This window comes from Microcaecilia unicolor, chromosome 5 (genome assembly GCF_901765095.1).
Source record: "Microcaecilia unicolor chromosome 5, aMicUni1.1, whole genome shotgun sequence".
Taxonomy (NCBI): domain Eukaryota; kingdom Metazoa; phylum Chordata; class Amphibia; order Gymnophiona; family Siphonopidae; genus Microcaecilia; species Microcaecilia unicolor.
Genome location: NC_044035.1, coordinates 43708524 through 43730920, shown reverse-complemented (window position 1 = coordinate 43730920; position 22397 = coordinate 43708524). Strand labels below are relative to the sequence as shown.

The following is a 22397-nucleotide window of genomic DNA, read 5'->3' as shown; positions in this document are numbered from 1 at the left end:
GAATTTAAGAACAGATTTTTACAATTCGTGACAAGTGTGTTTGAAAATTTGGGGGTCATTATTCAAAGTGAATTAAATGGGCAGGAGAGCGTTTAAATCGCTTGCATATGCCTAGCCACCGATATTAGCGGCACTTAACCGGACAGTGCTGCTAAATATCAGCACTCACCAGCCATGCTGAAAGTGGGCAGGTTCAGGGGGTGGATCCAGAAGTTATGCAGGGCAATATTCAGTGTTTTATTTTTTATTTATTTATATCAATTTATATACAGTATCTTATCGCAACTGCAAACCAGAACGGTTTACATATATAAAAATACTATTTGTATATACAAATAGACAGATAAGGAACTCAATTCATGACAGGAAAGCACAGCAAATCAGAATTAACTACATATAAGTACATAAGTAATGCCATACTGGGAAAAGACCAAGGGTCCATCGAGCCCAGCATCTTGTCCACGACAGCGGCCAATCCAGGCCAAGGGCACCTGGCAAGCTTCCCAAACGTACAAACATTCTATACATGTTATTCCTGGGATTTGGGATTTTTCCAAGTCCGTTTAGTAGCAGTTTATGGACTTGTCCTTTAGGAATCCGTCCAACCCCTTTTTAAACTCTGCTAAGATAACCGCCTTCACCACATTTTCTGGCAATGAATTCCAGAGTTTAATTACACGTTGGGTGAAGAAAAATTTTCTCAGATTTGTTTTAAATTTACTACACTGTAGTTTCATCGCATACCCCCTAGTCCTAGTATTTTTGGAAAGCGTGGACACTTCACATCCACCTGTTCCACTCCACTCATTATTTTATATACCTCTATCATGTCTCCCCTCAGCCGTCTCTTCTCCAAGCTGAATAGCCCTAGCCTCCTTAGTCTTTCTTCATAGGGAAGTCGTCCCATCCCCGCTATCATTTTAGTCGCCCTTCGCTGCACCTTTTCCAATTCTACTATATCTTTCTTGAGATGCGGCGGCCAGAATTGAACACAATACTCAAGGTGCGGTCGCACCATGGAGCGATACAACATAGTACAAACCAGAATGGATTATATTTAATATACAGTGAGGCTACCCTTTTATTTGATCTTATCGCTTATTCTAAGTTCTGTTCTAACAAAGCATACAGGACAGAATAAAAGGCAATTTGCCTGATTAGCTGTGCAGGTGTCAGAACTGAGTATCAGCTAGCCCTTGCATAAACACCGGGTTGCAGCCTGAAGTTGCTCCGTCCTCCCTCCTGCTCCCTCTGAGCAAAGTCTGCTCAGCCCCCCCCCCCCCCCCCCCGAGCACAGCCAGATCCCCCTCCCCTGAGGCTGACTTACCAATAGACCTGGATGAATACTGGCCAGGACCCACACACATTCCAGCAGCAGAAGTCCAGTGAAACCCAGACATTCAATTCTGATGCATAGACACAGCTCGGCATTGAATATTTGAGGCCAAATTAACCGGTGACAGTTACTGTTTAAAAACCATTTGAATACTGACCAGTTTCATGTGCATTAATCAGAAATGTCTGCATGCCACACTGCTTCAGTCAAATCCATCGGACTTTTCAGAATCTGTTGAATTTCTTCCAAATATATTTCCTTGACTCACCTACAGTGGCGTACCAAGGGGGGGGCGGTGGGGGCGGTGATCCGCTTCGCTCCCACTGCTCCCACTTTACCTTTAAAAATTTTTTTTTGAAGTGTCGTTGCAGGCAGCGCCTTGCGTCTGCCCTGCTTGTTGTAAAAAGTAAATCTCTTTGCTTCGTCGTCGTCGGGCCTCACTATGTCCCGCCCTCCTCTGAGGTAATTTCCGCGAGGGCGGGACATAGTGAGGCCCGACGACGACGAAGCGAAGAGATTTACTTCTTTTACAAGCAGGGCAGACGCGAGGCGCTGCCTGCAACGACGCTTCAAAAATTTTTTTTTAAAGTAGGGTGGGAGCAGGAGAGTCGGGTCGGGGTGGGGTCCTCAGATGGGAGAGGGGTATTGTGGGGGTTCTCACATGCTGGGAGAGGAGGGGTTTTCATATGGGAGAAGGGGACTGGAGTGGGGAGGGGGCTCTCAGATGGGAGAGGGGTGTTCTGGGGGTTCTCACATGGGGGAAGGGGTTTTTATATGGGAAAAGGGGACTGGGGTGGGGAGGGGGTTCTCAGATGGGAGAGGGGTGTTCTCACATGGGGAGGGGAGGGGGTTTTTATATGGGAGAAGGGGACTGGGGTGGGGAGGGGGTTCTCAGATGGGAGAGGGGTGTTCTGGGGGTTCTCACATGGGGGAAGGGGTTTTTATATGGGAAAAGGGGACTGGGGTGGGGAGGGGGTTCTCAGATGGGAGAGGGGTGTTCTCACATGGGGTGGGGAGGGGGTTTTCAGATGAGAGAAGGGGACTGGAGTGGGGAGGGGTTTCCAGATGGGAGAAGGGGACTGGGGTGGGGAGGGGGGGTTCTCAGATGGGAGAGGAGAGGGGTGTTCTGGGGATTCTCAGATGGGAGAAGGACTGGGGTGGGGAGGGGGTTCTCAGATGGGAGGAGGGGGCTCTCAAATGGGAGAAGGGGGCTGGAACTGGGGTCTGAGAAGGGGTCATGACGGAAAATGGGGCATGCCTGGGTCAGGTGGGAGAATGGGTCGGGCTGAAAAGGGGGGCAAGGCATGTAGATGAAGGGGGCTGAAACTGGGGGCTGAAAGGCGGCAGGGGCTGAAATTGTGGGGACTGGGGGCTGAAAAGGAGACAGGGAGAAGTGGCTGGGGCTGAAGCTCAGGACTGGTGACAGAAAAGGGCTGGGGTTGAAACTGGGGGCTGAAAAAAGGGGAAGAGAAAGGGGACAGATCCTGGATGGAAGGGGGAGGAGAGGGAGGGCAGACCCTGGATGGATGGGAGAGGGAGGGTAAATGATGGATTGAAGGGGCAGAGAGAAAGGGCAGATAGTGGATGGAAGGGATAGAAAGGGCAGACAGTGAATGGAAGGGGGAGAGAGAGAGGGCAGACAGGGGCAGATGGTGGATGGAAGGGGCAGAGATAGAGGGCAGATGTAGATGGAAGGGGCAGGGAGAGAGGGCAGACATTGGATGGAGGCGACAGCAGAGAGGGCAGACACTGGATGGCAGAGAGAGAACAAAGACAGATGCTGGATGGAAGAAAGACAGTGAAAAGAAGATGAGGAAAGCAGAAACCAGAGACGACAAACTGTAAATAAAATATATATTTTTATTTTTTTTTTTGCTTTAGGATAAAGTAGTATTGTAGCTGTGTTAATGTTTATAATAGAACATGTAAACAAGGTAATCTTTTTATTGGACTAATTTTAATACATTTTGGCTAACTTTCGGAGAACAAACCCCCCTTCCTCAGGTCCGGATAGGATATTGTAACAGCACTATACTGTATTGACCTGAGGAAGGATGTTTTGGCCTCTGAAAGCTAAATGTATTAGTCCAATAAAATGGTATTATTTTATTTTCTATATTTGTTTTATTTCTATTTGTTAATTTGTAAAGTGGTGATTGGTACTTGTTAGTTTTTTCAAATTTACATCTGCTGTCTTTATGTTTTGCACAGTACTAGGGGACATTTTCTGTTTCTGTGGTGTTGCATTGTATGCAGAGTCTGGCATCAGGGGTTCAGTTTAATTTTTGTCTAAATAGAAAGGTTATTGCTTATTCTATAGTGGATTAGGGTGTATCTGTGTTTGTGAAAAAGACATGGCTTTCGATTGGCATTGACTGTGCAAGATGGACGATCTGTGTTATTCTGCCTGGTTTCGTTTTACAGTAGGTGAATTGATGTTCTAGTGCTCACTGTAGTGTTTAAGATGCTTTCCTTTTCCTTGTGTGACTTGTAGAAATTACTGCTTATGGTATGCTAGAATTGCTCTATAGGTCCTGAGTGTTTTGTATTCTCGGCATGCCTAGTACTAGAGTTTGGAGGGGGGGTGTTAAAAAATGACCGGCCCCGGGTGTCAACTACCCTAGGTACGCCACTGCTCACCTAGACTCATTTTATTCTCAGTTGCAATGTCAAATACTATCTACTTGTTAGTCAAGCGAGAAAGCTAAGATACGAGCCATGTACTGTTTTCAGTTACCATTTATACAGTCTCATCCTTCTTTTCTGGAAATCAACCACAACAAACATGCCCAAAGAGTTCAGTGATCTCTAAAATTATCACCTTATTTTTGGGGGGTTGCACTTACTGAGAGATGTCAAATAGTTGTGCAGACTTCCACTGCCTGAGGATCAATCATTCATGAAATCAAGGAAAAATTCTGCTGGAGCACAAGTGGACTGTTAAAACGGCTATTAGAATTGGAAGTTGTATGGTACAAAGAGTGCTTTTGGTGGTGGAGGAGGGAAAGGAGTTGTAATGTGGTACCACAAGATTTCCACATGGAAATTGTGATTTTAGAATGGCCACTACCTACATGTATTTTGCATATAATATTTGTTGATAATTCTAATCGCTGAAGCCCAAAGCTGCTCACTAAAAGTGAAAAGGAGCAAAAGAGGAAAAAGGATCTCAGTAGACTGCGGTTTGTTGCTAGCAAAGACAATTTGATAATCACCCTAGCTGGGTTACAATATTGTCCATACTACAAAACACAGAACAAATCATTATTCCAGAAAAAACCTCCAACATATTTAATGTTCCACAGCTCAAACTGTTGTTGCTAGCAACAAACCACAGTCTACTGAGGTCCTTTTTCCTCCTTTGCTGTGTCAATAGAATGCCCAGATATTCCAGCATCTGCGATGGAGTTAGTCTGCTCTTCTTGAAATTGATCACTCAACCCAACCACTGCAGAAGGCAGACAACTTTGTCCATCTCCGCCACACTGTCCAAACAGGATGGCGCACTAATGAGCCAGTCATTGAGATACGGGTGAACTCTGATTCCCTGGTGCCGAAGGAAGGCCGCCACTACCATCACAACCTTGGTAAATATTCTTGGTGTCATGGTGAGACCGAAGGGCAAAGCCCTGAACTGGAAGAGATGGGCCAGCACCACAAAACGTAGAAACCTCTGATGCAGTGGCCATATAGATATAAGCAAGTATGTCTCCTTGACATTGAGTGCAGTGATAAATTATCCCGCTTGCACCAAGGCTATGAACGCTCTTGGTGTTTCCATGCGAAAGCAGCCTTGTCCCATTTCAGCTTGGGGAACTGGAACAAGGGCTCAGAGCACCAGCAAGGAATCTACAGTGGCCTGAACCTCAACCACATTGGTTCCCATTCGACAAGGAGACTTCAAGAAGAGAGAGGAGCAATAGGGTGGTCGAATTCCAACTTACAACATTCTGTAAGAATATCCATAACCCATTGGTCTGACGTGATTTTGGCCCACACATCCCAAAACTCCTGACGATGTCATCCCACCAGAGGATGAGAAGAGTGGACCAGCCTCGCATCACTGCAAAGCTAGGGAGGCACTGAGCTCTCTAGCTGACTGAGAGGAGGACTTCCTGTCCGCATGAAAGGAAGACTAGCATGCCTGAAAGCAGGACTTCTGACCGTTTTGCTGACAACCAGGTCGGTGCAGTCTGCTGTCTCAAAAATGAGATTGAGAGCCCCCAAAGATGGATGACCAGAGGCAACCACTGCAGCTTAGTTTCTGCCAGTTCTTTCATCAAGTTACCAAGTTCTTCTCCACTAGATACACTGCATCCACTGTCCAATGCTACAATCAGAGTTGAAGAGGTGCTGTGACAGCCAAAGACATACTGTGGGCCATAACCCCGTAACATGTCATATATAGCATCCACCACATATGACAACCCTGCTCCCAGCTGGGTGTTGGTACCAGTCTTGTGTTGCAGACTGCTGATGCTACTTCAGGCATGCTCTAGCCATGAATGAGCTGAACATTGTTGCTTGAAGGCTCAAAGAGGCCACTTCAAAGGCTTGTTTCAGCAAGCCTTCTAGCTTCCTATCCTGTAGGGCATTTGGGGAATGCCAAGGCTGGACAGACTGGAACAGTTAGACACTGGCTCTGAAAAAGAGCCCTTGCTGGGTGGCTCTGAAAAACAGCCCATGGGGGCAGGCCTGGCTGGTGGACCAGGGCCCTGGGTAGAGCAAGAATGCTGAGGCAAGACTTGAATAGCTAGACACTGGCTCTAAAAAGAGCCCTTGGAGAGTGGCTCTAAAACGAGCCCTTGGGGACAGGCCTGGCTCTGTCAGCAAGTTGCAAAATGCTCCTCAGATACTGAGTTGTCCTCACCGGTATCTGTTGCATAAATATCTGTGTTGAATTTACTCAGAATCGCAGCTGTCAAAGACTCATTGCAGCATGTGTCTTTGCGCCTCATGTAGCTGCAAATATACAAGGCTTCCAGAATGCCTTGTCGCATTTCTCAATTTTGTCTTGATGAGGTTCATCTGAGAAAAAAAAAGTTATTTCAATGGCTACACTGCTGAAAGGTAAAGCCAATATACACAGTGCAAAATGCCCAGTGACGGAAATCATGATCTCCTGAAGCATCTGTGTGATTTGCTATAGCTACCCAAAACTGCTCAACAAAGTTGTCACTAAAGGTGGGTCACACCAATGTGCTGACTCACATCCACTGTTGTTCCCGATTTCCAAGATTCCTCTTATACATAGGTAAAAAAGATAACTTTGAAAGTTGAGGTTTCTGGGCTCCAAGATGGAGAAAGATCTGTAAGAGTCTCTAGCTGCTGTACATTTGACGGTAGGTAGCCTCTTGACACATTTCCCTCAGGATGCAAATAGGTAATCCTGACAATGCTCTTATTTGTTCTGCAGACATGCGTTCAAGATTCATGCAACAGCAGCTCAAATTCGATCCCAAAGTTCATAGCCGCCACAGGTGGATGGTGGGACCTATCTTGAAAAATTATATGCCAAAGATGCGCCTCATCCTTGACAATCTGTAAGTGAAGCTTTAGTTCCGTCATATTGTTGGTGGAAGACATGGACAGCCAGCAAGTGACTGACTTCAGGATTTTGGTGGTTCTTCTCCAACATTAATTCATTCGTATAATCGTTTATATTGCTGCTGGTGAACAGTACTACAGAAAAAAGTTATAGGTCTCAGCAACCAAGAATTCAATGTTCCTTAGCATCACCATCAGTGCATGTGAAGAACTTAGTTGAACTGAAAGGCAAATACACTTTCAGGGGCATTTTCGAAAGAGAAAGGCGCCCATCTTCTGACACAAATCGGGAGATGGGCGTCCTTCTCTCAGGGTCACCCAAATCGGCATAATCGAAAGCCGATTTTGGGTGTCCTCAACTGCAGTCCGTCGCGGGGACAACCAAAGTTCACGGGGGCGTGTTGGAGGTGTAGCGAAGGCAGGACTGGGGCGTGCTTAAGAGCAATAGCAGGCCAGAGATGGAAGGACACTAAAGGATGGTACAATTAAGAGAAAAATTGGACATTCTGGTCAAAAATTGAGCACTTGGAACACCCTAGATGGGACGGTGGTGAACGCCTGGACTTCTCAGTGTTCAGAGGATCATAGCAGGCTGCGGTGAGGGAAGCAACATCTAACAGACTGGAGGTGAACAGGCAGGCTCCATTTGTGCCACTCTCTAGAAGAGTTCCTGCCGGAATGGCTACATGTAACAAAAAAAGGAAAACATCTAAGCTGAGTGAGCTGTGGACTGGACAGTAGAAACTCCTTCAAGCACTTTCCTGCAGAAGAACCAATGTAAAGTGTACTGAAGACATTTGTTTCTCAATCTCCTTTGTGAGCAAGCCCTCCAACCAACTCTTGCTTGGTATAAACAGTAGTACTAGCTGCATTAAAATCCCTGATATGAAAGGCTCTGGGTGAAAGGATTTCTCTGTAGTAGGATAGCCAAGTTGTCTTGGATGCTAAGGCATTAGAAAGATGGTCTCCTGGGGTATACTTGAAGGCTTCTCTTAATTACATGCTCCTGCCCTGTATATGTGTGTGAATGGTAAAGTTTTATTGCATGAATGCTTCAAAGGGGTTTGTTCTTATCTTCAGCAAGAGGTCCATGAACATTTCTTTTCTATTTAAGTTTTTACAGTTTTATTTTACTTGTTGCCAAGACAGTTGCGAACAAGATAAGCAAGCAACCATTTAGAAGTAGATATTAACATATTACCGTTAAAATGTTTAAAATAAAACATTATCTTCAGCAGCACATATCTGTACACAAATTTAGTTGGTGGAAATGTTTGCACATAAACCGTCAATTCTTAGACGGAACACTGCCCGCTTGTTCCCAAGGAGCATGAGTCCACATTATTAATCTCTTATTGAGCGTGAGTAGAGCAGCAGGATCTGGACTGAATCCCCTGTACTTTACCACTCCTTGGTGGTCAGTCCCTACCATTTGTTGATGATTTCTGTAAAGAATCCCATCATTACTCATCCCATATCTTAACAGCTGACACCACTGGTAAAGAGGTTGCGGATCTTCAGCCAAGGGGATTTTACAAATGAAAATTCCTGCAAGCAAACTAATAACTCTCTCAGCAAGGATCTAAGAATTTCCTTGTGCAAGAACATAGGCATGCCTTAGAAGGAAAATGCTAAGCAAATGAGATTAGGCTGGACTGACCTTCTCTGCTCACACGCTCTGTCGTTCTCTTAAATTTGAATGCCAAAATTAGATAGAAAAGTTAGGTGCCCTTTAGATTAAAGCTGCTGCAGGGTGAAATTACTGATCAAAAATAAATGAATGAATGAAGTCTAGGATAATGAAGAGAGAATAATGAACCTAAAAGCATACTCTCTGTTTGCAATTTGAACTTTCACTGATGACTGGAACTCATCCAAAGAAAAACACATTGGGTCCGATATTCAGGTGAGGGCAGCACGTCTGCTGTCTGCCACCGGACTTAAACACAGATATTCAATGACAGGCTGCAGCCGGCAACCAACATTGAATATCCAGGTTTATTTTGGCCACTAAAAAGTTAACTGGCTATACCGATATCCAGCGATAACTAGTTAACTTTTTAGCGGTCAAAAATAGGCCTGCTATTTAAGTGGCCTAATTTGACCACTCAACATGGCTCGTTTGGCGCTGAATATCTGAGCCTAACTAGCTTCGTCACACGCGTCTACATACGAACATAAATGTTGCCATACTGGGACAGACGGAAGGTCCATTAAGCCCAGTATCCTGTTTCCAACAGTGGCCAATCCAGATCACAATCACCCAGCAAGTTTCAAAAAGAGTAAAACAAATTTTATGTTGCTTATCCTAGAAATAAGCAGTAGATTTTCGCAAATCCACCTTAATAATGGCTTATGGACTTTTCCTTCAGGAAATTAGCCAAACCCTTTTTTTTTAAACCCTGCTAAGCTAACTGCTGTTACCACATTCTCTGTGGAAAATTCAGGAGCTGAGCATAGGCAACAGGGACTGTTGCAAGTTGGATCTGTTTGGAGTGAATTTTCAATAGTTACCAAACCAGGTCTACATTCTCTAGTAAAGAAATTTAGTCAAGAGTTGTGCAGACTTGGAATCTGTAGTGGGCTAAAGATTTTGTGGTATATGAGAGCCTTTTTGGGCTTCTCTGACTCTGCTCATAACTGTATTCTTAACCTTTAGCTTATTAACTGTGGGATCTGGGGGGGGAAGGGGAAGGGGTGGACTTTAGGTTTTATCGTGGTTCTACTACTCACCCGTTAAATTCAAAAAATTTGTATTGCAAAGAATGTTGCTTGTTTTGTTGTTACTTTAATAAAGAGATTTAAACAAAAATAAAAAAAAAATCACAAACGCAGATTAACACCTTAACTCAAAAGGCCTTTTTTGTTATGCGAAACCTTCGACATGTTCGGAAATATTTTGACCAGGAAACTTCCGTCTATTAGTACAATCTCGTCTTAAGTCTTTTAGATGATTGTAATATCATTTATCTGGGTTGCTCCAAACATGTATTCAAAAAGCTTCAAACTATACAAAATACTGCTTTACGTTTAATCTAGTCATAAGTACATCAGTATTGCCATACTGGGAAAGACCAATGGTCCATCAAGCCCAGCATCCTGTTTCCAACAGTGGCCAATCCAGATCACAAATACCTGGCAAGATCCCAAAAAAGTACAAAACATTTTATACTGCTTATCCCAAAAATAGTGGATTTTCCCCAAGTACACTTAATAACGGTCTATGGATAATATGACAGTTTATGACCTTACTACATAAAAACTCACTGGCTATCAGTATAATTTTTTTTTTCAATTCTTATGTTTAAGACAATTTTTGGTACTGCACCACTATACCTTCTTACTCATTATTCTTTTCACATATCTACCAAACCAACTAGGAATTTAAAGTTTTTTTGCCTACCAATCCTTGAGGAGGAGTGGCCTAGTGGTTAGGGTGGTGGACTTTGGTCCTGAGGAACTGAGTTCGATTCCCACTTCAGGCACAGGCAGCTCCTTGTGACTCTGGGCAAGTCACTTAACCCTCCATTGCCCCATGTAAGCCGCATTGAGCCTGCCATGAGTGGGAAAGCGCAGGGTACAAATGTAACAAAAATAAAATAGATACTATTGGAGATTCTACGTGGAATGTTGCTACTCTTGGAGGTTCTAGATGGAATGTTGCTACTATTGAGATTCTGTTGCTACTATTGGAGATTCTACATGGAATGTTAATGTTGCTATTCCACTAGCAACATTCCATGTAGAAGGCTGCGCAGGCTTCTGTTTCTGTGAGTCTGACGTCCTGCACGTACGTGCAGGACGTCAGACTCACAGAAGCAGAAGCCTGCGCGGCCACATTGGTGGAATAGCAACATTCCATGTAGAATCTCAAATAGTAGCAACAGTGGAGGAGTGGCCTAGTGGTTAGGGTGGTGGACTTTGGTCCTGAGGAACTGAGTTCGATTCCCACTTCAGGCACAGGCAGCTCCTTGTGACTCTGGGCAAGTCACTTAATCCTCCATTGCCCCATGTAAGCCGCATTGAGCCTGCCATGAGTGGGAAAGCGCGGGGTACGAATGTAACCAAAAAAAAAACAAAAAGAGAGCTAAAATTGTTGATAATCTTCTTTCATTTGAAGCAGCAAGACTAGATAACGAGCTCTTAGGACATTTATTAACTGCAGCTGATTATAAGTAATTCAGAAGCAACCTCAAAACACTTCTATTCAAGAAATACGTCCTGAATGCTAGAGAATGACAATCTAAAGTGTGATAGTATTTTGTCACATTCTGAGTGACTGTACTTTAGCACTGTATGTTCCTGGTGACTATCCAGCCTCTCAAAAAGTGTAATCTGCGTAAAACCGGGATGTTAACTGCAGAATATAAGTCATGCTGTAATGTAAGTTGTCAGATGCAGAGAGAGACAATGTTTTAGCTACTCACCCATAGCTGGGACAGCCATACCAATTCGAGAAATCACCACCTGAATTATGGCCTGCTGGGCTGCCTTTGTGGACTCTGCCAGTCTTTTCCCATTCTCATCGGTAATGGGAATCCCAAACTTCAGCTCTCTGAAACAGAAACAAACCTTATAAATGATCACGCAATCGTCTCGACACACAGAAAAATGATATTACAAGCTATAACTGTATAGACTGCTTAGCAAAAAAGTAAATCTAATTAACCCTTTAGTGTCCAATGTTCCCGTAATAAGCCATATGGGAACAAATTGATGGGAACACTGGACACTAAAGGTAACAAACAATACATAATTCAGAAGAAATTTGGGTGAAACATTTGTCTTTTTGCTTAAATAATCCAAACTATCAGAATTCTTACTATCAGGTTTGAAAGGAGGGTGTCTGGGTTATTTCTCATAACTAATTCTAATCCCAATTCTCAAACGATGCTGATGGAAAATCTCATGTGTTAGCATGATGTCCCAGTCGCATTTTATGATCTTCGCCACTTCTTCCCCTCCCTTCGAATACCTTAATACAAAGGTGTCCACTATATCACTGTCATTCTTACTATTGTGATTATCGGACAATGAAAGGTCTCTACTACTGACCCTCCGAAATGCATTCTTCACTGTTCTCAATGATACCCTTGTTCAACCGAGGAACCAAAAAGAGTGGCGAAGATCATAAAACGCAACCGGGACATCATGCAAACACATGAGATTTTCCATCAGCATCGTTTGAGAATTGCCTTTCAAGAGGGCGGAATTTGAAAGAACTTTTAAGCCCAGCCAATTTACCTGTACCAGGAGGCTGGATAACCACCGGTGGTGGACACCACAAATGTGGGAGATGTGGGATCTGTACCATCACTGTGGAGTGTGTGGATTTTGTTAACCCAATTGATCAGAAGAAATATGTGCTTACATCACACACTAATTGGCAATCCACTCATGTGGTGTACATTTTGATGTGCCCATGTAATAAATATTATGTGGGGAAAACTAGGAGAAGGCTGCAGGTTTGAGTGACTCTCCCAATCCTTCATCTGAAACCCTGGCCAAAATGAGCATTCTTTCAAGAATTCTGTGTGCCTTTGAGTTTGTGTAAAACCCAAACAGAGATCATAAACCTGTATGCCAAAGCAATATACAAAAGTCAAAAATGTAATAGTTACCAAAATAAGTCTCTCTGATCTGTGGTTTCTTGAATTACCCTAAAGCCCTTCTTAAAAACTAGCACCACACTGGCCACTCAGGTAGAGTGGTAGTTTTCTACAATATTTTATTTATTTATTTGGATTTTGCTCACACCTTTTTCAGTAGTAGCTCAAGGTGAGTTACATTCAGGTAACAATCTAGGTTCTAGATTTTTACTAGCAGGTTTGCAATTTCATATTTGAGTTCACTCAAAGTCCAGAATGAATACCATCTGGCTTTAGTGATTTGGTACCATTGGGTTTGTCACATTCCTCCAGGGTATACATGTTCAGGTCAGCAAGTCTCTCCTCGTATGTCTTGTAATGCAAATCCCATACCATTTTTGTAGCTTTTCTTTGCACCACTTCAAGTCTTTTTACATCCTTTGCAAGATACAGCCTCCAAAACTGAACACAATACTCCAAGTGGGGCCTCACTAACGACTTGTAGAAGGGCATCAATACCTCCTTTCTTCTGCTGGTTATGCCCCTCTCTATTCAGCCTAGCATCCTTCTGTCCACGGCCACCGCCTTGTCGCATTGTTTCTTCACCTTCAGATCCTCAGTCACCATTACCCCAAGGTCCCTCTCCTGAGTCGAGAACACCAATCTCTTCCCTCCTATCCAGTATCTCTATTTTCGGTTTCTGAACCTCAAGTGCATCATTCTGCACTTCTTGGCATTAAATTTTAACAATATTATTCTAGGGTATTCATAACTTGTTGGTTCCCTATTAATTAATAATGATCATCTATAGAAACCTCTTACATTTGATGTTATATATCTAATTTGTTTTATTATTATTTTTCTTTAAATATAGTGAATAGTGCTCAGATTTGAGTGTTTATTAGAGCCCAAGGAGTCATCTTCTCTAGTTACATACCAGCATCATTGTACTAAAATCCACCACCCTACCAATATCTACAATTCACAGTACATAGACGATAATATCCTTAAATGATTCAAACCATCAAACTTGGGCTCCAATAAGCACTCAGATCTGAGCACTATATTTAAAGAAAAATTAAAAAAAAAAAAAAAAAAGAGAGAGAGAGAAAGAGATAACATCAAATAACATAGTAACATAGTAGATGACAGCAGAAAAAGACCTGCACAGTCCATCCAGTCTGCCCAACAAGATAAACTCATGTGTGCTACTTTTTGTGTATACCTTACCTTGATTTGTATCTGTCATTTTCAGGGCACAGACCGTATAAGTCTGCCCAGCACTATCCCTGCCTCCCAACCACCAGCCCCGCCTCCCAATCTCAGCTAAGCTTCTGAGGATCCATTCCCTCGGAACAGGATTCCTTTATGTTTATCCCATGCATGTTTGAATTCCATTACTGTTTTCCTCTCAGGTTTCTATAGATGATCATTATTAATTAATATTGGGAACCAACAAGTTATGAAAACCCTAGAATAACACTGAAATAGTTTTTATATATATATATATAACATCAGATATAAGAGGTTTCTATATATGATCATTACTAAATTTTAACTGCCAGACCTTGACCATTCTTCTAACTTTTGGAGATCCCTTCTCACGGGTTCTACTCGCTCCAGGGTATCCACTCTAGTGGCTATCTTTGTGTCATCCGCAAAACGGCAAACCTTTCCTTCTAATCCTTCATCAGTATCTCTCGCAAATGTATTAAACAGAATCGGCCTCAGCTCTGACCAGGGACACTCTACTACTCACCTTCCTTTCCTCCGAGCGGATTGTTTACCACCACTCTCTGTTGCCTGTCGGTCAACCGGTTTCCTACCCAGTTCACCACTTTGGGTCGTAAGCTTATTCACGAGTTTTCTGTGATGGACTGTATCAAAGGCTTTGCTGAAATCCAAGTAATCTAGCGAATGTCCTTTATCCAGTTCTTTTGTCACCCAGTCAAAAAAGTCAGTAAGATGCGTTTGGCAGGATTTTCCTTTGGTAAAGCCATGTTGTCTCAGATCCTGTAACCCGTTGGCTTCTAGAAAGTTAACTGTCCTTTCTTTCAGCACTGACTCAGTTTTTCTTTATTTTTTTTTTTTTTTGCCTACCACCAACGTGAGACTTACCAGCAAGTTTCCCACTTCTTTCCTGTCTCCGCTTTTGTGAAGAGGGACCACATCCTCTCCTCTCCCACAAATAATGCACTTACCTATTACACGCTATTCTATAATGAAGTGCATAAGTGCCTTAAAGTGTAACTGCAAGAGGATGTACACAAACCTCATCCTTTTGACTTCAACACCAACCAGACAGGACTTAAGAAAGACCTGGATTTTCTATACCACTATCAACCATAAAATTATACTGTTTTGTCACCCTCTTATCACCCATCCATTTCTCCCCTTCTCTCACTTAACCCAGCCAACCCTCTTCCTGTGCGACTATCATTGGAAAGCTTTTGTGTTTCACTTCCTCTGATATGTCAACATTTGCTCATTTCTGATCTGAAGGAGGAATACCTTCATCAGCTAATCATTAAGGTAGCCCAATAAAAAAGGGATCATAATTTTCTTTTCTATGTTTTGCATTATTTCTATCTTTAAAAGTGGACTAGCACGGCCACCACACTTTACTCAGGTCTGCACAAGTGTTTTATAGCAGCACCTTGATACACCGATGCCGTTAAAGAATTGGTGCTCAGCATGCATAACTGGAGGCACTAAGGGGCCCTTTTACTAAGTCGTGGTAAAATGTGGCCTGCAGTAGTGTGGGTGCATGTTTTTGCTGCGGTTGGGAAAAAAAGAAAGGCTTTTTTCAATGGGGGCAGTAAATGGACGTGCGCTAGAATTAAAGGTAGTGCGCAGCTATTTACTGCCTGAGCCCTTACCACCACCCACTGATCTAGCAGTAAAGTACTCGTGCCGTGCTGCTGATTACCGCCAGAAACACCCCCCCTCTCCCGTGGTAGAAAATAGAAAAATATTTTCTATTGCAGGAAACAGCGCCTCAACTTAAACATTACCCAGATAGTAGTGTCGATTTGGCACGTGGCAGCCCTATCACCACTTTGTAAAAGAGCCCCCAAACCAGTGGTTCCCAAACCTGGTGCTGGATGCACCCCAGCCAATCAGGTTTCCAGGATACCCACAATGAATATTCATGAGAGAGATCTGCAAACACTGCCTCCACTGCATGCAAATCTCTCTCACGAATGCAAATCTCTCTCATGAATATTCGTTGTGGATATACTGAAAACCTGACTGGCTGGGGTGCATCCAGCACCAGGTTTGGGAACCACTGCCCTAAGCTATAGAATTGCCCCCTAAGTTTGTACCCGAGGGGATTAAGGGTTAAGTGACTTGCCCAAGATCACAAGGAGCTGCAGTGGGATTTGCCCAGTGCTCTAACCACCAGGCTATTCCTCCACTGCCAAATCTCAAAGAGGAGTTTCTCTTTGAAAATTAGTCGTGCACATGATCTTAAAAAGTATGGGCTAATACCGAAACAGTGTTACCTTGAGATGAGCCGACCCTTACCTCTGCCTCATTAGAGGGATGTTGATGCAGTTAGCAGCTGCAACTGCAGCAAAGGGCACAAAGCGACCAACAAGAGAGGGCAAGTGCTAAAAAGAGAAAACAAGAAAAATCACAGATCGAGAGATAAAGGCAGTCCTTCCCTACACCCCTTCCTGTGCACTCCGCTCCATGGATGAATCCTTCTTATCTGTTCCCTTCGCCACTACTGCCAACTCCAGTCTTCACTCTTTCTGTCTTGCTGCACCCTACGCCTGGAATAGACTTCCTGAGCCCCTACGTCTTGCCCCATCCTTGACCATTTTTAAATCTAGATTGAAAGCCCACCTCTTTAACATTGCTTTTGACTTGCAACCACTCGCCCCCACCTACCCTGCTCTCCTCTTTCCTCTACACATTAATTGATTTGCTTGCTTTATTTTTTTGTCTATTAGATTGTAAGCTCTTTGAGCAGGGACTGTCTTTCTTCTATGTTTGTGCAGCACTGTGTACGCTTTGTAGTGCTATAGAAATGCTAAATAGTAGTAGTAGTAGTCCAGGAAATGAAAGACACTTCTGTGATTTGTTTCTCAAAGTTCCTCTTTGCACTTGCCCGATTTACTTCCTTTTAAAAGCTGAGGGTTTCCCAATCCACACACTGTAGCAAGCAGTTAAATCAGGTTATAATAATCATGTCAAATGAGTGTCGATGAAGCTTATGGCAAAAGGACCCAAAGGGGTACTCGAGATCATGCTTATTAGAAACCTATGGAACTTTGGAAGGCTAAGTGCTTTGAAAATATGCCTCTATGTTACTTAGTGGATGTAGGCATGGCTGATCTTTACAGAAAGCAGGTAGTTTACCTTGGTGAGGGATTTAAGGCCCAGGGCAGTAATGACAGCACCTGTTGTAGCACTGACATACGCGGTTCCCAGCTGACTGCAAACAAAGATAAACAAGTCAGTGAAAGAAAAGTTGCTGATCAGGACATACGAGCTCTGTGTGTTGCTGTTCCTCTTACCTCGGTGTAATAGGTGCATCGCCACTTCTGTTGGTATAGTTCACAATGGCATTGAAGGACTGATTCACCCACTGCCAAAACACCACCGCTGGAGTTGTTCTGCAGATGCAAAATGCAGGTTAACATTACATGACATAATATAATTTATATCCCACTCACACCTTCCAAAAAAAAGTTCAGTGCAGCTAAAAAGGAGGAGTGGCCTAGTGGTTAGGGTGATGGACTTTGGTCCTGGGGAACTGAGGAACTGAGTTCGATTCCCACTTCAGGCACAGGCAGCTCCTTGTGACTCTGGGCAAGTCACTTAACCCTCCATTGCCCCAGGTACAAATAAGTACCTGTATATAATATGTAAGCCACATTGAGCCTGCCATGAGTGGGAAAGCGCGGGGTACAAATGTAACAAAAATAAAATAGATACTATTGGAGATTCTTCATGGAATGTTGCTATTCCACTAGCAACATTCCATGTAGAAGACTGTGCAGGCTTCTGTTTCTGTGAGTCTGACGTCCTGCACGTACGTGCAGGACGTCAGACTCACAGAAGCAGAAGCCTGCACGGCCACATTGGTGATCTGCAAGGGCCGACTTCTACATGGAATGTTGCTAGTGGAATAGCAACATTCCATGTAGAATCTCAAATAGTAGCAACAGTGAAGGAGTGGCCTAGTGGTTAGGGTGGCAGACTTTGGTCCTGGGGAACTGAGGAACTGAGTTCAATTCCCACTTCAGGCACAGGCAGCTCCTTGTGACTCTGGGCAAGTCACTTAACCCTCCATTGCCCCATGTAAGCCGCATTGAGCCTGCCATGAATGGGAAAGCGCGGGGTACAAATGTAACAAAAAATAAAAATAAGAACACATAGGAACTAGAAGACGGAACAAGGCAAGGTGTCCGCCAAATCCAACGTGGAAGATATGAAAGAAGGCAGATCATATAAAAAAGCAGTCTTTAATACAGTAAAATGCCCCAAGGTTAATAATCATCTGTGCCTGACATGGCCGTGTTTCACCAGTAATAATGGCTGCATCAGGTGCAGAACAAACTAACTGGTGTATACAGCACCCTTCACCTAGTCTGGTCCAGCAACGAGATACGATCAAGGCAACGTTCCTGTACCTGGAGGCTTGAAGATCAGCGTTACTCTGCTCCTGACGCAGCCCTTATTACTAGGGAAACATGGTCATGTCAGGCACACGATCTGCCTCCTTGTTTCATACCTTACACCTAGGAACTAGACAATCTTTCCCGCATTTCCTCTCAACACAAAACACATTTCTGAAATGAAAATGTTTTTAAGAGTCCATGAAACAATTTAAAAAGCAGATTTTTCTCTCAGATCTACAAGTTCCAATATTTAGCCATCTGGTATTTTAAAGACAGATTAAACAGACTCGTACAGTTCTCTCTTTGGCTTAGGGAAATGAACATCTAAATGACATCTACAAGTACATACTTGATTTCTTTCAGGCTGAGCAATCAAATTGAAGATATAGTAGGGGGCCTTGGCCATGCAATATAACAAATAGCCTGGGCCTCTATCAGAAGCCAGCGTCATTTGATTTAGAATGGTGTTACTCTGTCAAACTTTGATGCACAAAACAATAATTGGGACGCTGTATTTTGAAGAGTTTGTAATTTTTTACGTACGACCTCTCTACAATCGCTAAGATCTGTCAAAAGTCAAATGCGGTACATCAAGTTTAATAAAACATAAAACGTAACCCACATATTTTTATTTATTTTAATTTTTGTTACATTTCTACCCTGCGCTTAGGTGATGACAGATTGAGGAGCGGGGGGGGGGGGGGGGGGGGGGGGGGCTGCAGGCTCTGTATGTATGCCAGTGGTCTGAAGGGGTGAATTGTGGGCCTGATTTACTAAGCTTCTTGGACAAAGAATGAGAAAATGGCCTCAAGAAATCAGGCCCTAAAGGAACTGTGGTAGACAATAGGAGAAATTCCCCTCTCTTTACATATTCCCCCTGACACCCCCCACTCCCCACTCCAGGCTGCTCAACTTCAGTGGAGACCCCGGGGGGGGGGGGGGGGTAGTGGGAAGCAAGAGAGATGGTCCTAGTCATTGGCACATAGTTTTTTTACCTAGATCCTAAATTAAAGAAAATTTGTCAAGGCCTGCCTTAATCCCAATGTCTACAAATCCAGCTTAACCTTTCAATAACTACTTAGGGGTCAATATTCAAAAGGGGTTTAACTGGGCAGGAAAGACTCCTGCCCAGTTTAACCCTGCTGAGATGGCCAGCTGCCAATATTCATCAGCACTTAACTGCCAAGGGGGTCAAGCTTTCTGAGCGTTAAGATTTAGGGCCTGACCTTAGCTCTGCCCCACTCCGCCCATAGCTCCGCCCAGCCCTCCCAAAAACCCACCCAGAACTGAACATAGCTCCGCCCAGCCCCCATAACTCTGCCCAGAACCGCCCTCAGCTCCACCCCAGCACACTGCAATTTGCAGCCAGGAGCACCAGAAGTAACCTCCCTTTCCAGCGATAGGAGACGCCTCCGTAAAACATCATCTCCTTCTGACGCAAGACCAGCAGCAGCAGGAGATAACATTTAATGAAGGTATTTCCTGCTGTCACTGGAAATGGAGGCTGTTCAGCCGGAGATCCCGGATCCCCAGTGGGAGTGCAGGAGATAACCCGCGAAAGCGGGAGCAGATCTGGTATCAGCTCTAACTGGTGCAGGAGATAACCCGCAAAAGCGGGAGACTTGGCAGATCTGATATCAGCTCTAACCAGCCATGTGCAAATCAGCTAGGTTAGAGGCAGTCTGGGGGTGGAGTTTGGGCAGAGCTGCTACTTAGCCAGTTAGTGGCAATATTTAGTTCACTAAGGGCTGGACTCAAGAAATGGTGCTCAAAATTCAGCACCGGGAAAAAAAAAAAAAAACAGCGCTGAACGGTACTCTATAACGGGAGTATCGGGATCAGCGGCCTCTACAGAATGACGCATAATGCCGGAATCCGCGCTCACCTTTGGGATCGAAAAGCTACACCAACTGAAACTAGGCGTAAATCCTAGTGTGCAAGTTTGGAGCAGATTCAAACTATTCTATAACACTGCGCACCCATGCCCCTCCTTGGCCATGCCCCCTTTGCAGATCCATGTGGAAACACTTAGGTGCTATTCTATAAATGAGCACGTGGGTGTGTTTTCGAATGGATCCGACGTTTCTGCCCCCATTTCAGTGCCTTGAATCGTTAGAACACTTTTTCGCGCCAAAAATTCAGCACGGAAGTAGAACCTAACATTCGGCACCATATATACAATTCCCCTGTAACCGGCTAAGTAAGCGTATAAAGTCAGGACAGCAAAAAGGCTGTCCTAATGATCGCCGAGTTAACAGAGCACCAGTCTGAATATTGGCCAGTGCTTGCTTAACATCTGGGTTTACTGCACTAGCCAGGCTATTCAATGCTGGATGATAGACATGCCCCGGCAATGACTATCTGACTCTGCTGCACGTCTTATATTCCGCCAGAACCGATATACTCATATCACCCCTCTCCTCAGGTCACTTCACTGGCTTCCAATCAGATACCGCATTCAGTTCAAGCTTCTCCTTCTTACCTACAAATGCACTCAGTCTGCTGCCCCTCACTACCTCTCTACCCTCATCTCCCCTTACGTTCCCGCCCGAAACCTCCGTTCACAGGACAAATCCCTCCTCTCATTACCCTTCTCCACCACCGCCAACTCCAGGCTCCACTCATTCTGCCTCGCCTCACACGATGCTTGGAACAGCCTTCCCGAGCCCTTACGCCAAGCCCCGTCCCTGCCCATCTTCAAGTCTTTGCTTAAAGCCCACCTCTTCAATGCTGCGTTCAGCTCCTAACTCTTACCTTTCAGGAATTCCAGACTGCCCCAACTTGTCTGCCCCTATCGGTCTGACTGTTCACGTGTCCTTTAGATTGTAAGCTCTTTGAGCAGGGACTGTCCTTCTATGTTAAATTGTACAGCGCTGCGTAACCCTAGTAGCGCTTTAGAAATGTTAAGTAGTAGTAGTAATTCAGCCTGTGGCTTACAAATCGCTTACCACCATGGGCTGAATATCAGGCCCTTAGAGAGTTATTTGGATTTTTTAATTCAGTAATGCTGAGCTTTGCCCCTGGCCCCCTCGTTCCTTGATGCATCATGTTAAATAAACTTGACTAGAGTCCCACTGAATGGCTGCCACAAACGAGGGCTCTGAGGAAGACCGTGGATGTAGAGTACCTGTAGAAGGTGAGCATGCAGCCTGTGATGGTCATGTTCATCGGCACTTGGGCAGACATACGCCCAATTAGCATCATCTTCTCCCCGGTGTCTGGGTGGAAGGCTGAATCATAAATGTATTTCGCTCGCCACAGCTGGTCCTCAGTCAACCCAGGAGTCGGTATTCTTGACCTAAAACAACAATAACCTACTGTCAGCTCTCTCTCAGTAATGGGGTGAGCCTCATCCAACATTCAGGCAGCCACTAAAAGCAAAGTCCCAGGCACCAGAGGATGACCTGATCATCTTCAGATTATCTGCTAGGTTAAGAGGATTGTACTTACCAAGAACTCGTGTAAAGGCTGGTTTAAAACAGCCTGAAGCTCAGATCAAATGTTTTGTTAGAGGACATTCCTTCATACTAGGGGCTCTCAACCCAATCCTCAGGACACACCCAAACAGTCAGGTTTTCAAGATATCCACAAAGATGCATGAGATACACTTCCATACAGTAGAGGCAGTGCATACAAATGTATCTCATGCATATTCATCACATCTTGAAAACCCGATTGGTCTCCAGGACTGGGCTGAGAACCACTGCTCTTTAGTGACTTTCTTTCTTTGCTAGAGCCCATTCTCTGTTTCACCCATGCTCCAAAACTACCACTTAGTGGCAAGCCCTAGGCAGAATTTCTTATGAGGGAGAAATTTCTCCAGTCTTTTACAGAGGGTTAACCATGTTACTCTGTACAGCTGACGAAGTGGACTCTTGTACTCAAGTATTTAGGCCCACAACAAATTGCTATGTCCCTAAGGCAGTGCTTTTCAAACTTTTATCCCATATGGCCCCCTTTGTAACAAGTGAAAATTCACGTGACCCCCCAGATACTCATGAAAATGAAACAGGAGGTCTCCACCCCCTACCATACTCATCCCATCAGGAAGGCTGTAGCAGCAGAGGTGATAGTGGCAGCAGTCAGTGCTGGGCCTGAGTTAGTGTGTGCTCTCAGACCTCAGTACTGTACATGGATTTTCAGTGTAACAGTAAGAGGGGCCAGGACCTGTGAATATTCCCTGGGTCACCGATGCCATACTGACTGCCACTATTGGGCACGTCACAGTGAGGTCTGGGGAAGGGAGGTCGGTTTCTGTGACCCCCATCCGCTGATGATGAGGCCCCATTTGCA

The 22397-nt window shown here is 44.3% G+C and overlaps 1 protein-coding gene across 3 annotated transcripts in view; it reads right to left on the bottom strand.

Annotated features, from left to right (window-relative positions):
- SFXN3 (sideroflexin 3) overlaps window positions 1-22397 on the bottom strand; it is a 54330-nt gene that overhangs the window by 15335 nt on the left and 16598 nt on the right. For all 3 annotated transcript variants that reach the window (XM_030204781.1, XM_030204782.1, XM_030204783.1), the window contains 5 exons: window positions 21232-21402; window positions 16998-17096; window positions 16840-16915; window positions 16000-16085; window positions 11311-11438 (listed from right to left, as the gene is read on the bottom strand). In XM_030204781.1, coding sequence (XP_030060641.1) covers window positions 11311-11438; window positions 16000-16085; window positions 16840-16915; window positions 16998-17096; window positions 21232-21402 — 560 coding nt within the window. The remainder of the gene's footprint in view (window positions 1-11310; window positions 11439-15999; window positions 16086-16839; window positions 16916-16997; window positions 17097-21231; window positions 21403-22397) is intronic.